This window comes from Hyperolius riggenbachi, chromosome 8 (genome assembly GCF_040937935.1).
Source record: "Hyperolius riggenbachi isolate aHypRig1 chromosome 8, aHypRig1.pri, whole genome shotgun sequence".
Classification (NCBI taxonomy): domain Eukaryota; kingdom Metazoa; phylum Chordata; class Amphibia; order Anura; family Hyperoliidae; genus Hyperolius; species Hyperolius riggenbachi.
This window is the reverse complement of record NC_090653.1, coordinates 137,516,948-137,533,558: the sequence shown is the minus strand read 5'-3', so window position 1 is coordinate 137,533,558 and position 16,611 is coordinate 137,516,948. Positions and strand designations below refer to the sequence as shown.

At 41.5% G+C, this 16,611-nt stretch overlaps 1 protein-coding gene across 5 annotated transcripts in view; it reads right to left on the bottom strand.

Moving 5' to 3' along the window:
* Positions 1-16,611, bottom strand: part of SMARCA1 (SWI/SNF related, matrix associated, actin dependent regulator of chromatin, subfamily a, member 1) — a 254,961-nt gene that overhangs the window by 39,992 nt on the left and 198,358 nt on the right. For all 5 annotated transcript variants that reach the window (XM_068251160.1, XM_068251157.1, XM_068251159.1 and 2 more), the window contains 2 exons: positions 13,460-13,578; positions 12,329-12,541 (listed from right to left, as the gene is read on the bottom strand). In XM_068251160.1, coding sequence (XP_068107261.1) covers positions 12,329-12,541; positions 13,460-13,578 — 332 coding nt within the window. The remainder of the gene's footprint in view (positions 1-12,328; positions 12,542-13,459; positions 13,579-16,611) is intronic.

Sequence of the window (16,611 nt, the reverse complement as noted above, 5' to 3'; positions counted from 1 at the left end):
GCAGCGTTAATCTGCGCTACCACCTTTTTTTTGCATTGCGTTGTATTGCTGCGTTGTGACTTTAATGTCATATTACAATGCAACGTCCCACTGTGAATGTAGGCTCAAAGTACTAGTAGCAGAGCAATAAGCACTAAAGTCAGGCAACTCAGATTGTTTGTAAGGGAATGAGGATGCCAACCTTCATATTCCTCTCCCTTCGGGATCCCTTTAAGGCCCCATTCACACTAGAGCGTTTTGCCAGCGATTTCGTCAAAACGCTCAAGCACTAGCGCTTTTGAAAGCGCTAGTGCTTTAATACCCTATGGGCCCGTTCTTACTTGGGCGATTTGCGTTAATCGCCGCCACCCTTCAACATTTGGGCTGTGTGACCCTTGCTGAAGCTCTGAACTAAAATATTTAACTCTTGATGAACAGAGTTCATTCACTACACTAAGAGGAACCCAAATCACCTTCTCAGGCCAGACACAGATTTCCTACACAGAAAGTACAGGTAGAAGAATAATATTTCCAGTTCCTATTCCCATTTACTTTACAGAAACACAGTTGTTTTCAAACACCAAATTCACTTCACGAACACTGACTATCTACAAGGCTTACAGCCGGCGCCTGGAATCTGCTTTTACATGCTGGTGGAGTCAGTATGCATTTTCTTTGCTGCAGCCATCACATAACTTCTCAGAACTATTTGAATGCAGTAAAATGACTGGCGTCTTCATGGTCACACTCAGTGGCATGCAGAGAAGTGCCTGGCATCTAACAGGGCTGTACGACTCTCTGAGAGGACTCAAGTGTTGGCTTCCTAATGACATTAGGAAAACAACATTTCCACTGACATTTACTAATGGCTGTTGTTAGCATGCATTTGCACAGTAGGGGATGCAGTAACCTACATACAATATATGTTTAACGTAAAATATATGCACACATCGTGTTTTCACCAGTGTGATACTGGGAAACTTTATAGCCTAATATGCTCATACATATTCATTAAGGGTACAATATTTCACTGCATGACAATATATATGGATATTTACTACCTTTCTGTCTGTACTGTGGATCATTTATAGTTTTATATTATTTTCAGAGGAATAACAAAGGAGAAAGATGTTTTTCTATGCATATTTTGTGACTGCTTGCTTCGTTCACGTTACTGTTTTTGTGTGAGTTTTCGTATCACTGCGTTTGCCAGTTTTACAAAGCTTCTGTGTCTCTAACACCATGTTAATGACTACCGCTGCACTGCAAAGCTTTACACAGCGGACTTATAATAATTCCTTTTTTTTTGTATAGCGCTTTTTTCCTATCGGACTCAAAGCGATTGCTAAACAGCCAATAGAGCGCACTCAGTAGGCAGTAGCAGTGTTATGGAGTCTTGTCCAAAGAGCTACTTATTGAATAGGTGCTGGCTTACTGGGTAGGAAGAGCCGAGATTTGAACCCTTTGTGCATGACATAATAGTGATGTCATGCGCAGAGCACTCCTGGCCGTGCGCTGAGGGATGCGCACAAGCCAGGCTAGCGCCTGCGCAGTGGAGCCCCACTCCAGCGACTCGGAAGAGGTCGCCGGGGGGCTTTAGATGAGAAAGGAGGGGGACACAGGAGAACAGGGCGAGCGGTTGCCATCAGGACAGCTCACCTGTTTCTCCAATTTTCGGATCTAGTATCCTTAAATTTATTTATACACTATTCAACTCAATCCCTCAGGTGACAGTTTGGGGTTGATTTCTGTACAGACACATCACCTACCTAGAGGCTAGTAACCTGTCTGTTACTATGGAGCAGGGAGGAAATACACTAAGCATGACATGGCAGCTTCCTGCAGGTAGGGTGAGTGGGTATGCTTAGGTGTTGAATGATACTGACATGTATGCTGTTACCACCGCGCACGCATTCCAACACGTTGGACCAAGATTCTCCAGCATGCTCAATCCATACATTCCATCAGGCATGCTTGTTGCGGCTTCAATTTTCATCCATTATAGGATAAAATTATTGGACTGGATAATCGATTTGACAGCAAAATGTGGGCATATTTAGTCATGTACAGGAAATCCGTGATACATTAGTTTAATCTGTGTAGAAGCTCCTTGATTAGCTGATAATTCACTTGTACTGCATCAAGTGGAACTATAGTCAAAATGTCCTCTCTGCTCTAAGAAAATAAGCACAACATGATAACCACTAAAGACAAACGCTTATTAAATCTTTGAATAGAAATATACGCTTGCAGAAACCATACATAGAAGCAAAGATTAAGTAGTACTTTATTGCACATTTAAGCTCATGAAGAAGTAAATTCTAGGCTTCATTTACTAGATTAGTAACTGTTCTGGGTAACTGTTCCACTTTTTTCTAGTTCTAAATAAAATCCTATTTACCTAGTTACTATGTGGTGCATATTTAAATTGGCTGTACAGCCCGCACAAACAACTCAGTTTTATACTGCATGCATCTGAAGACAAAAACCTCATTGGCAAAGGACAAAGGAAAAAATATATATAGAGTTTTGTTTATTGCAAAAATAAGAAAAGACATACACTGAGTGACACCTAGTGGCCGCCAAGATATTTGTACATTGCAGCACAATTAATATCTAGCTACTGTATATCAGTATTCATAACATATTCCATGTACGCATGTTTAAATAAGTAACCTGTTATGCTTTGTTTTATTACCATAATACGTCAAAACGTATGCGATTCAGGCTCAGCCATACAAAGCAAATTTAAAGGTAGCAAAATCATAATGCTTAAGACAATATGTACGAAAATAATTCTACAGCTGGATTTTCTCTCTTCTTGGAACTAATAACCCACTACAGATAAAGTTAGTACAAAAGAATTAGCCTGGAGACGAATGCAGATTATTTATATTCATTTCACATTAAAAGCAGGATATTGTTTTATAGCCAGCAGTGGCAGGAAGCCTGGTGCTTTCATATAACCCCTGCCCCCGTTTTCCATTTTCAGAGTGTATCGTGATACATGCACTACCCATGGGCCATGCAATAAGCAGATGTGCTCTCAGCTGAGAGATGGACAGGCTAGGCATGTAACATAATTAGCTTACGAGATTAATTCAGTTAACTGATGCCTTTTCCATCTACAGCTCCGGATAGCTTTGTGATATTTTCCTATGAAACAGGAGATGAATTTATAATATTATTTTATGCTTCCCTACTGGCACTAACCCTTTCCTGGCAGATGCTTCTAGTCAAGGACAAGAGGTCTTGTGATTGTGAATATGTATGGCATTTTGATACAGTAGATAAATACAGGTGAATGCTTGTTATTAACAACTCGAGGTAAACACATGCTGCTCTTGCTCCCCTAGCTTCCCAGTCATGTGACCACCAGAGGTTCTTCGACATTGGTCCATACTACTAGGCCAGGTCCTGAACTGACTGTGAGCCACATTCCCTCTAAGCCTAATATTCTAAGCTATGTCCTTGAAATCCACTACAAATCACTGGGGCATGAACTAATGCTGTAGAAGTCTGATTTTAAAAGGAGGGTCAAAGATGGTACTACCTGGTGTTCTTCATGTGACTGTGAAGACAGCCAGTCAGCAGTGGCGTACCTAGCACAGGGCTGCAGGTGCTCACGGCCCTGGGTGTAGCCATGGCTAGGCTGGTGCTTAGCCACTGTGTTCTTCCACCTGTAACCTTTTCTCATAGTTTGGGCAACATTCAGGAAAATAGCAGCAGGCAGTGCAGGGGACTGTACTACTTCCTGCACTAGATGTAGCATCCCTACCTATTCCTGTCCCATGGACATTGGGCTCTAATCATAAAAGGCTGAGTGGGGAAAAAATCATGAAGGGAAAATACCGCATTTAGTATTTTAGACTTCTGTGTGCTAATTCATAAAAACGATAGAAGTTCGGCATTTTCCCGAACTAGGCTGTCGGAAGGCTGGCGGTAACATGAGAAGCTGCCTGAGTTGATACATTTTCTCCTTGCAGAGACAGAGTTACAATAAAAGAGGCAGCCCCAACTTCCCTTTAGATGTGCATTTTTTTTAAACTGTCTCTCCTTGCACTGAATCTTCTCTGAATCTGCCTATTAATCTTTCTAAACAATCTATTTAATTGCCACAACTTAGAAGAACTTCAAGAAATGTTACACATGCAGGCTTTCTGATGTGAAGTATATATCTGAAAACAGGTACCCAAGAGGTTAAAATACACAGCCTGGGGTATTCTGGAAGCCTTTTTTGTTCCGTCCTCGCCGCTGCTGCCTGGGAGACCTGTCTCCATTAACTTCGCTGTTATCCGCTCTCTTATCACCTTTTTTTAAAGAGACGGTATTCTGCATCCCAACACCGCCTGCTCTAATCTTTATGAATGGACATTTAGTGACATGTGTTGAGATAATCACCGCATAAGGAGGTAATTTACCTCATTGCTCAGGAATGTCAGCTTTTCATGCGGAAACAGCTTTTATGAATTGACATTTTGCTAAGTGCTCGGTAAAGTCAGCTGTTTTGAGCATTACCGCATGCGGGAATGCTTTATGAATAGAGGCCAATGTGTCTCCTTGCTCGCTACACACAGCCTGCAGTGAGTGAATGTGCAGAGCAGCAGCGTAAGTAAAGAGAATGATTGCTGTGCTGCAGCTGGGACATTAGCAGGGAGAGGTGTCAGGAATTGTTTAGTGCTTCAGAAGTTCCCTGTCATTAGTAGCCATGTACAATGGCTGCTGTAATACCAGAGTACCCCGGACTATTGATTATTTATCCTGATCAGAGTAATCAATCAATAATGCAGGGCAGTCTGCTGTTGCAGAAGCCAGTGATACAGGTGCTGACAGCAGACTTCTGTAGTGAGCAGAGAAGCAAGCTCCAAGCAATTTAGATTAGCTTGATTGCAGGTTATCTTATCTCTTTTGCCAGCTCCCCCTCCCACCCTGTTGTCTTTCCCTATGACCCTTTCCTCTTTTCAGATTTTAGTGGCCACTTTTAACAGCAAACAGCACTGGTGTTAAAAGTGCCAAACAGCACTGGTGATGTCTGCAGTCCTGGTAAGAGGTCTTTCTGCAATTTCTCCTCTCCCACCAGGCTCTCTGTTTTGTGCCTCTACCTCGTTATCCCCCTCTCCTACTATGCACCCCCCTCTTTTGTATGTCCCCCTTTTCTGACTGTTCTCAGAGGACCCCAGGGGAAATCTAATCATACCATAGTCATAGTCTAATATGCTACCATATTTCTGCACCACAGTATAGAGTTTCATAACAGTTAGCTCCGTCCACATCCTGACAACCCTATTTCCACAACAATATCAAAATTTGCAGCAAAACGCTCGGCACCCCAACCCGTCAAACCTCCCATCAAAAAAATTGGTTGTTTTTGTTCTATTTTGCAAATAGCCAATCAGAAAAAAAAGGGAGCCTATCAGAGGATTCCTTTGCTGATTTGCTATTTGCAATTGGCACTGTTATTGGCCTGAGGAAGCGTCACTTTTTTTTTGTCTCCTGTGTCTTTTTCGCTAGGGTGCTGAGACACCCCTACTACTCTACATACCACAGAGAAAGCCACTGCTGTCCAAAAAAAAAATTGTTGCACGTTGAAAGTTTGCAAAAGAGCACCTGGATGTTCCACAGCAGTACTGGCAAAATATTCCGTGGACAGATGTAACCAAAGTTGAGTTGTTTGGAAGAAATACACAACACTGTGTGTGAAGAAAAAGAGGCACAGCACACCAACATCAAACCTCATCCTAACTGTGAAGTATGGTTGAGGCGGAATTATGGTTTGGGGCTGCTTTGCTGCGTCAGCACCTGGACAGATTGCTAACATCGAAGGAAGTTTATCAAGACATTTTGCAGGAGAACTTAAGGCCATCTGTCCACCAGCTGACGCCCAGCAGAAGATGGGTGTTGCAACAGGACAACAATCCAAAGTATAGAAGTAAATAAACAACAGAATGGCTTAAACAGAAGAAAATATGCCTTCTGGAGTGGCCCTGTTAGAGTCTTGACCTCAAACCGATTGAGATGCTGTGGCATGACCTCAAGAAAGCGATTTACAACAGACATCCCAAGAATATTGCTGAACTGAAACAGTTCTGTAAAGAGGAATAGTCAAGAATTACTCCTGACCGTTGTGCATGTCTGATTTGCAACTACAGGAAACATTGATTGAGGTTATTTCTGCCAAAGGAAGTTTAACCAGTCATTGGGCCTGATTCACAAAGCGGTGCAAACTTTTTCGCGGACTATTGCGCGCGCAATTTGCCGCGATCGCGCGAATCGCGGCACTTTGCACGCGCAAAAGTCCGCGAAAAAGTTTGCACTGCTTTGTGAATCAGGCCCATTGAATTCAAGGGTTCACATACTTTTTCCACCTGCACTGTGAATGTTTACATGGTGTGTTCAATAAAAACGTGGAAACATTTAATTATATGTCTGGTATTGGTTTAAGCATACTGTGATTGCCTATTTTTGTGACTTAGATGAAGATCAGATAACATTGTATGACCAATTTGTGCAGAAATCTATATAATTCCAAAGGGTTCACATACTTTTTCTTGCTACTGTTCCTATCTGTAGTTCCTTCTGTGGTTTTTAATATTTGTGAGATATTTTCCCTTATCCTATTGTTCAAGGTGCTAGGAGTTTGCAATACTAGGTGGTTACTTGCACTTCTCCTCTTCCCCCCGTGCAGTTTTATCTCAGACAAGTCTACGGCTCTATTCACAGTGGGACGTTGCGGTTTAATGCGGCGTTAAAATCACAACGTGTCTTCGTTAAATAGGTAACGCACTGCAAGCAGTGAGTTACCACAACGCAACATTTTTTTATACGACTTTAACCTATTTTGGTTCCTGGACGTAGAAACTACGTCCAGGAACCATGCGCGCTACCGCGGCCAATCGCGCGCGTGCACACGCACTCCCGGCCGCGGATTCGGTAGCCAAGGAATCAATGTATAGGGCTATGGTGCCCGATCACTGATTCCTCTCCCCCGCTGAAAAAGCGACAGCTTCTCTCGGAAGCTGCGCCTTTTCTGGCCGTTCACTCCCCGATGAGTTACTCTAAGCGTGTGTTACGCTTAGAGTGACGTCATGTAAACAAACTCATGGCCGCCATCTTGTGGCCAAAAAGTAAAACTACAACTAAAATGAAAAAAAAATTAAACATAACACACAATTACATTATAAAACTATACTTTACATCCCACCCTCCCAAAAATACCCAAATAAAATGTTTAATATAAAAAAAAAAACCATTACAATAAAAAAAAAAAACCATGTAAATATTTACCTAAGGGTCTAAACTTTTTAAATATCAATGTAAAGATGAAATATTTCTATATTTTTTTTATTTTAAACTTGTAAATAGTGATAGATGCAAAACGGAAAAAATGTACCTTTATTTCCAAATAAAATATTGTCGCCATACATTGTGATAGGGACATAATTTTAACGGTGTAATAACCGGGACATATGGGCAAATACAATACGTGAGTTTTAATTATGGAGGCATGTATTATTTTAAAACTATAATGGCTGAAAACTGAGAAATAATGATTTTTTTCCGTTTTTTTCTTATTCTTCCTGTTAAAATGCATTTACAGTAAAGTGGCTCTTAGCAAAATGTACCCCCCAAAGAAAGCCTAATTGGTGGAGGAAAAAACAAGATATAGATCAGTTCATTGTGATAAGTAGTGATAAAGTTATAGGCTAATGAATGGGAGGTGAACATTTCTCAAGTGAAAACGACGGAACCTGAATGGGTTAATAACGTTGCATTGTGAACGTCCCATAGGATTAGCATTGTAGTGCGGTAAGCTGTGTTATAAGACTTTATAACATGCGGCCATAACATCCCACTGTGAATGCAACCTTAAGGCCTATGTTAACTATTTAAAGTCAGAACAAAGTGTCAGATGCAAGTTAATGTCATTTTATTTTATGTGATCAGAGAGAAAGATGGCAGCCCACAGTGGCACAGAGACAATACTGAGGATCAGGTGACACATCTGGAGCCATACATAGAGGAGCCTCAAAAGCCACTGGGCGTTACAGGAAGTGTAAAAGATGGCGCCCGAAGGATCGGTAAGTAGTTTATGCCCTGCAAACCCTCACAATTTCTGTCCCTGCTATCCCCCTCAGGCATGTTAGTTGAGCCTTCCGGTTGCCTGAGTTCCGGATAACAGGGACTTTGCTGTACTTTGCAATATTTCTCATTTCTTGATGCCAACACACCAACACCGACATGCAATGAACTATATTATATACAACCCCCCTAAAACGATTTCAATATCTCATCTGTACTCTTTATAGTGTTACACTTGCCATTAGAACACAATAATGCTATCTAACTAAAGAACTTAACGGAATGGTGTGAAAAATGTTTTGTTTTTTGTTTTTTACTGTTATCAATATCTAGTTCCCCTGATGCTAATGAGTAGTGTGTATACAGTAGGCCTCATGCATGAGAGACTAAAGGTCAGTTTTCACCATGGCAACCAACCAGAATCTCTTCTCTCTTCCAGATTTTACTGCAAATATAAAAGGGAGAGCTGGTTACACTATGTTAGTATGACTCACCTCTGCCTGCTTTTCACTTTTAATGAAGGGACAGCTACGATGAAGTTCCTCTTCTGATAGCAACTGTGGTATTATGTACTACCCAGGACCTTGTAAATGTCAGGTCTAACATTTCATTTAGTGAAAGACAAGCTATCACATCACTACAACAAAAACCTGCAGTAGCATGCAGTGCAGTCAAAGGGGGCTGTAGTCTTCAATTCTAATGACTATTAGTATCAGGGGAATGCTCTTAAAACATTTGGAAAACCCAGCTACTTATTACAACTGTCCTAAGACACTAAAGATATCAGGTTTTACAATTTAATTTAATTTTAGGGGAGAACACATGGGCGTCCTCACTCCAAAAAACTACAACTTTTCTGAGAGTTTTCCACCCATTAATCCTAGACTTTCATTGTTGTGTATGACAAAATGATTGAGTACACATTTGTTATCTATATTTGTCCATTATTTCTCTCTCTATAGACACCATTTCCTGCTTTATAAATAAGTTGAATGTTACCTACCCTTTGTATAAAATGATAAGAACAAATTCTAATGTTCTGTGTGTTTTACTGGAATGGGGGAGTTCGGGTGAAAAAAATAGGAGGGAAGTATTTACAGAATGTGTGAGGGTGACGTATTAGCATATCAAGGGGAGAAAGGCAGTCAGACCTAAAAAAGAGATTCTTAAAGAGGAACTTTAGCAAAAAGAGGGAACAAATAAATCAATACATTGCAAAGTGAGAAGTTAAAAAATAGAAGAGAGGTCAAAAAAATGTTTGCCATGTAACTTGTTCATATTGTTTCATTTACAATCAGCCAGTACGTAATCATCTTTACTATTGACAAATATAAAAAAACAGACAGCACCAACTGCTTTCATCTATAACCACAACCCTAAACAATGTAATAGGTTACAACTTTTTTTTTATAGCTATACATATGCACACATAGAGAAACTGGTTGCTTGGCAATTGGAAACAGCTATTATTTCCCACAATGCAACAAAGCTCACAGACAAGAAACTGCCTGGACCTAGGTCCTGACAACACACTTGGCTCGATTCACAAAGCGGTGCTAACCCAGTTAGAGACTTTGGGCCTGATTCACAAAGCGGTGCTAACCCAGTTAGCACGCCTAAAAGACGTTAGGCGTGATAACCATTGCACCACGCTGGTGAAAAGCCAATTTAGGCATGATAAGTTTAGGCGTGATAAGTTTAGGCGTGATAAGTTTAGATAAGTTTAGATCGCGCGCAAAGTCCCGCACGCAAAGCAGCGCCATTAAACTCTATGCAAAGTGCACCAGACTTTGCTAGCGCAAAATTTTTGATCAGCTGTGCACTGCGGTGCTAACCCAGTTGGTGCTATAGTTATCACGCCTAAACTTATCACACCTAAACTTATCAAGCCTAAACTGAGTTTAGGCATGATAAAGGGCTTTTCACCAGCGTCCTAACTGTTACCACCGCTTTGTGAATCAAGCCCTTTAGGCGTAATAACCATTGCATCACGCTGGTGAAAAGACAGTTTAGGCTTGATAAGTTTAGGCGTGATAAGTTTAGGCATGATAAGTTTAGGCATGATAAGTTTAGATAAGTTTAGATCACGCGCAAAGTCCCGCACGCAAAGCAGCGCCATTAAACTCTATGCGAAGTGCACCAGGCTTTGCTAGCGCAAAACTTTTGATCAGCTGTGCACTGTGGAGCTAACCCAGTTGGTGCTTAAACTTATCACGCCTAAACTTATCACACCTAAACTTATCATGCCTAAACTTATCACACCTAAACTTATCATGCCTAAACTGAGTTTAGACGTGATAAAGGGCTTTTCACCAGCGTGCTAACTGTTAGCACCGCTTTGTTAATCAGGCCCACTGTGGGAGGGGCTTCACCACAGTATCAGCCATACAGACAACCCAAACCTTCCCCCCTCCCCTCCCCTCCCCTCCCTCCCCCCGATGATCTATACGAGGAAAGGTAAAAATTCCCGATCACCGATCCGTGTCCCCAGCAGAAAAACCGAAGCTCTCCTACTAGAGGCTTCAGTCTTTCTGCAAAAAAAAAAGGTTCCCTGTCCTCCTTGTGCTTCCGATTAGCGAGAGGCACAAGGAGAAAAAAAACTCAAGGTGGCCATCCAGTGGCCAAACAGTAAAACTACATCTACAAACATTTTACATACCATTTTACAAATATTATAACATTAAAAATTGCCGTAACTGTTTATTTCCCAACACCAATAAATTACCCAAATAAAAATTTTAATGAAAAAAAATTACAATTAAAAAAACAAAAAAACAAAAACATAAATAGTTAACTAAGGGTCTGAACTTTTTAAATATGCATGTGAAGGGGGTATACTACGAACAATTTTTAAATTATAAGCTTGTAAATAGTGATGGACGCAAAACTAAAAAAATGCACCTTTATTTCCAAATAAAATATTGGCGCCATACATTGGGACAAAATTTAAATGGTGTAATAACCGAGACAAACGGGCAAATAAAATACATAGGTTTTAATTATGGTAGCATGTATTATTTTAAAGCTATAATGGCCAAAAACTGAGAAATAAATTATTTTTTTCAATTTTTTTCTTAACCACTTGACAACCATGGATTTTTTCAGTGATCGGTGCTGCGTGGGCTCTACAGCCCGCAGCACCGATCAGGAGTGCAGCAGGGTGATCAGACTACCCCCCTTTTTTCCCCACTAGGGGAATGTCCTGCTGGGGGGGGTCTGATCGCCGCCGGCTGCATTTGCTTAGCGGGGGGGCTCTTCAAAGCCCCCCTCCGCAGCGATTTCCGCCCTCTCGCCCGCTCCCTCCCTCTCCCTTCCCCTCTGAGCGACGCAGGACGGATATCAGTCCTGCGCCTGATAGGATAGGCTTCTGCCTATCAGATGCCGGCGATCCCCGGCCAATCAGAGGCCGGGGATCGCCGATCTACGTCACGCCGCTGCTGCGCAGCAGCGCCGTATGATGTAAACAGCGGGGATTTTACATTTTGCCGGCGAGCCGCGATCGGCGGCTCTCTGGCTGTTCACGGAGACACCCTCCGTGAACTGACATGGAAAGGCTAGCTCGAACGAGCGGCCGTTTCCATGAAAACCCTCAGACAACCAGTTTACGCCAATCGGCGTTAGCTGGTCGTCAAGAGGTTAAAGCGGACCTAAACCAAACATTTTTTTAATTCCAAATATTTAGTTGCAGCACTCTGACACATACAAATATAAATAAACACTCCTTCAAGCCTATGAGCATTTCAGTGCATGCTTTTCACCCTCCTCTCTGCATAACTAGGGTTATACAGGTGGCTGCCATTAGCAATTCCTCCTTTGCTGGACACCATCTACTCCACCAGTTTGCCGGATTATTTGCTGGCAATATGAAAGGAAGGGAGGTGTTTCTCCAATAAATGTAAAATATTTTATATTTGTCATCATGCAGCTGAAAAAAAGGCTGCTATTTATTATTATAATTTAGAAAATAGATTTTATTTCTGAAATCTTGTATTTTTAGTTTGGGTCCACTTTAATATTCCTGTTAAAATGCATTTATAAAAAAATAATTCTTACCAAAATGTACCACCCAAAGAAAGCCTAATTAGTGGCGGAAAAAATAAGATATAGATCAATAAATTGTGATAAGTAGAGATAAAGTTATTAGCGAATGAATGGGAGGTGAAAATTGCTCTGATGCATAAGGTGAAAAATCCCCGCAGGCTGAAATGGTTAAACTAGCCCCTTAAAGTTACAAACAAAAATTTGAAAATGAACTGTTGCACATACATACCATGGCAGTCCTTGACTTTATGAACCAGTCGAATCTAAATTGTGGAGCATTCCGAACACATTGGCGAAGCTCCTCATAAACATTTTCCTTGTCAAATCCCATTTTATGCAGCATGCATATGAGAAATCGGTCTTCTTCTTCTGTGTAGTTTTTGCCTTTGTTGGTTCCATACTGTATCCTCAGCTGATGAAAAGGAGCCTTGTACCTTGCAATCTAAACATATTGGAACAGTATCATCACTCCATTCACTTGAGAAATCTTTAGCATGTCAACACAGTGACTCACCCAGTATACATGTTTCAATAAATATCATAGGAACAAATATTCATACTACAGCTTTACTTAAAAAAACATACAGAAAAATATATACTATTTCACAGCTATTAAGCTGTTCATAAATACATAATCACTGGCTTGTTTTAAACAACCCAATTTTCCAAACATTTGGACACTGTGTAAAATGTACATAAAATCAGAATGTAATGACCTGCAAGCCTTTTAACCCTTTAGCAGCCAATTTATTTAGAGGCTGCTCCAGGCCAATTTATTTGAGCACATTTTAATATTTCTTATTTATTTAATTTCCTGGCTTCTAATTAGTACTGCTGTAATGTGCATTTATGGCTACTTGTCACTAGGGGTGCAGTATGAGACAATAAAAGAGAATTTCTGCTTTCAGTTTCTATGTTTTCAGCTAGTAGAGAGAGATCAAAGCATTCCAAGAATTTACAGCACAACAATTCTGCCAACTGAGGTCAAAAGCAGTACACTTACCTCAAAAGAGATAACTCTTTTGAAGCAACTGATGGATTAAATGCTATATGTAATAAAAGATACTACAAGGAGCTATACAGAATACCGTATATGGAAATGCCTCATTAGATTGCTGGGGATCTCGTCAGGAGTAGGGAACTATGTCTCATGTTTTTTGGACATGTACAAATAGACTATGTGCATAGGCATGCATAGGTCTGAACTAGAGGCAACACAACTGATGCAGTGTGAATGTAGTAAATCTAGCATGAGAAACACCTTGCCTAGAACTGAGAACCTACTGTTAATCAGTCTCTTATAGCATGTATTTTAATTAAGAAGCAATATGAATTCAACAATAATTTCAGATATAATTACTTTTGCATCCAGTGCTTTCTTTATGCTGATTCGTCTTTGGATCCTAGCTTCACCTCGTTCAATCTGAGCCATGATTTTTTCAATATCCTGCAATTCATTGCAGCGTTCCCAGAACACAGCTGGAATCAAACACATTGTCATTTTTATTAAACAAAAACAGAAAACCACACATACATTCAGTATAATACCACCTGGCACACTTCCTTCTGAAATCATAATCTAATCAAAGCAAACCTGAAGTGAAAAAACATTGTGATATAATGCATTGTATGTGTAGTACAGATAAGGAATAGAACATAAGTAGCAAAGAAAAGTGTCTCATATTTTTATTTTCAGTTACGGTATATAGCTTTATATATATATATATATATATATATATATATATATATATATATATATATATATATATATATATAAAATAACATTGCATCATATTTTCACAGTCACAGGTTTAAAACCACACGATGTCTTTTAAGCTATAAAACAAATAATACAGAAATAATGACTCTTTAAACTTTCCTGCAGTAAAGCGTTATCTCAAGCTGTCTCTCACTATTTCTTGGCTGTTTAAAGAACAACTGTAGCAACAGGGTGTGGAGGCTGCCATATTTGTTTCCTTTTGAGCAATACCAGTTTCCTGGTTACCCTGCTGATCTTCTGCCTCTAATACTTTTAGCTATAGACCCTGAACAAGCATGCTGCAGATCAGGTGTTTCTAACATTGTCAGATCTGAAAAGATTAGCTGCATGCTTGTCTCTGGTGTTATTCAGACACTACTGCAGCCAAACAGACCAGCAAGGCTGCCAGGCAACTGGTATTGTTTAAAAGGAAAATAAATATGGCAGCCTCCATTCCCGTCTCAGTTCAGTTGTCCTTTAAGTGTTTAAGAAAACAGGACTGTATTCGACCCAGTGGGTCAAATAGCTCAGAGAAGCTTAGGTAGGAGAATGCATAGGTAACTGAAGTTTTTTTTTAACTCTTCCTGTATTGGAAAACAACATGAGACTCTTTTCTTTGTTACTAATGTTCTATTTCTTAGTTGTACTACACATACAATTCATAAGTTATCTCATAAGTTTATTTTTGCTTCAGGTTTGCTTTTAACCCTCCTGGCAGTCTATTAGAATCTGCCAGGGGGCAGCGCAGCACTGTTTTTTTTTTTTTATTTAAATCATGTAGCGAGCCTAGGGCTCGCTACATGATAGCCGCTGTACAGCGGCATCCCCCTGCCCGCTTTGATCGCCTCCGGCTATCTTTGATCAGGAAAGCCCGTTCCAAGAACGGGATTTCCTGAAGGGCTTCCCCCGTCGCCATGGACGTCGTGACGTCTAAGGGAGTCCCGATCCACCCCTCAGCGCTGCCTGGCACTGATTGGCCAGGCAGTGCACGGGGTCTGGGGGGGGGGGGGGGGTGATCGGCGGCTAATCGGCGAGTGGCGGCGGCGGCGATCAGGCAGTACACGCAGCTAGCAAAGTGCTAGCTGCGTGTACCAAAAAAATAAATTATGCAAATCGGCCCAGCAGGGCCTGAGAAATCCTCCTGCGTGGCATAGCTCGGGCCAGGAAGGATAAAGGTGACCTAAACCGAGAGGGTAATGGATGTTTCCTTTTAAACAATACCAGTTGCTTGTCAGTCCTGCAGAACTCTTTGGCTGCAGTCGTGGCTGAATCACATTAGAAACAAGCATGCAGCTAATCCAGTCTGACTTCAGTCAGAGCACCTGATCTGCATGCTTGTTCAGGGGTTGTGGCAAAAACAGTATTAGAGACACAGGATCAGCGGGAGAGTCAGGCAACTGGTATTATTTTAAAAGGAAAAATCCATATCCCTCTCGGTTTAGATTCCCTTTAATGGATCTGCTCCCTATAAGGGCCTTTAAAGGGAAGGTCCGAGCAAACTAAAAATTCGAAAATCGACTTACCTCAGGTTTCTTCCAGCCCCTGGCAGCCGTCCTGTGCCATCGCCGCAGCTCCGGTGGATCCCGGTCCCCTAGGGTGGAGATGCCAACCTCGACAGGTTGGCTTCTGGGTCTGCTTCTTCTGTGCTCCATGCGGCTCACTGGTCGCGCTGACGTCATCCAGACTGTACTGCGCAGAACTACTGAGCCTGTGCAATACATTCCGGATGATGTCAGCAGGGTCAGGCTGGAACACTAAGGGCCCACCAGGAAAGCTTTAGCCTGGGGCCCGCTGCACCCCCTCCCCAACCGATTCCCCCCCCCCCTCATTTTAGGCTCACATATGCATGCACATATATATATATATATATATATATATATATATATATATATATATAATTTTGTAACACATTAGATTATGGTAGAGAATAGATTGTGAGCACTTCTGAGGACAGTCCCCAACAGGGAGATTCTACATGCGCAGTAAGAATAAATAATAAATGGGTGTCACCACGCACTGGAACATGGACGTGGTCATGATGGGTCATGGCCAGACTTAAAAATACACAAAATAACAAAAAAATAAGTAGCAGTGTTATTCACAGAGAGTGGGTCCGACCACATACATTTTAGATAAAAAAATCAAGTAGATACATGCCTCATGATAATTCATCAAGTAGTCAAATGCCGCAAAATAAAAATATTAAGTAGTCCAGTGCTGTCCAACTTCGTGGGCATGGAGGGCCATTTTTTTTTCCAGATCACATGGTGGAGGGCTGACCCCCCAAAGAAAAAAAAAACTAGCAACAGTTTCCCCCCAAAATGCAACCAGATTGTCAGCAGATTTCCCCACAAAATGCAACCAGAGTGTCGGCAGATGTCCCCTCAAAATGCAACCAGATTGTCGGCAGATTTCCCCTCAAAATGCAACCAGATTGTCGGCAGATTTCCCCTCAAAATGCAACCAGATTGAAGAGCAGCATGGAGGCGGAGCAACACGGGGGGGGGGCAGTCCCCCCCTCCCTCACTTAACTGGAGGCCCCCCTTCGCCTATTTGCTGCATCCCGCTCTGCCTGCCGTTGCTCTGGTCTTCTCTGCTGTCCAATCACGCTCTTACAGGAAGCACAGTGAGAGCGTGATTGGACAGTACAGCAGAGAAGACCAGACCAGAGTAGTGGCATGCAGAGCGGGAACCAGGAAGTAGTAAGTTGATTGGTTCCCCGCTCGCTGCCGCTCTGGTCTGCCGCCCGCTGC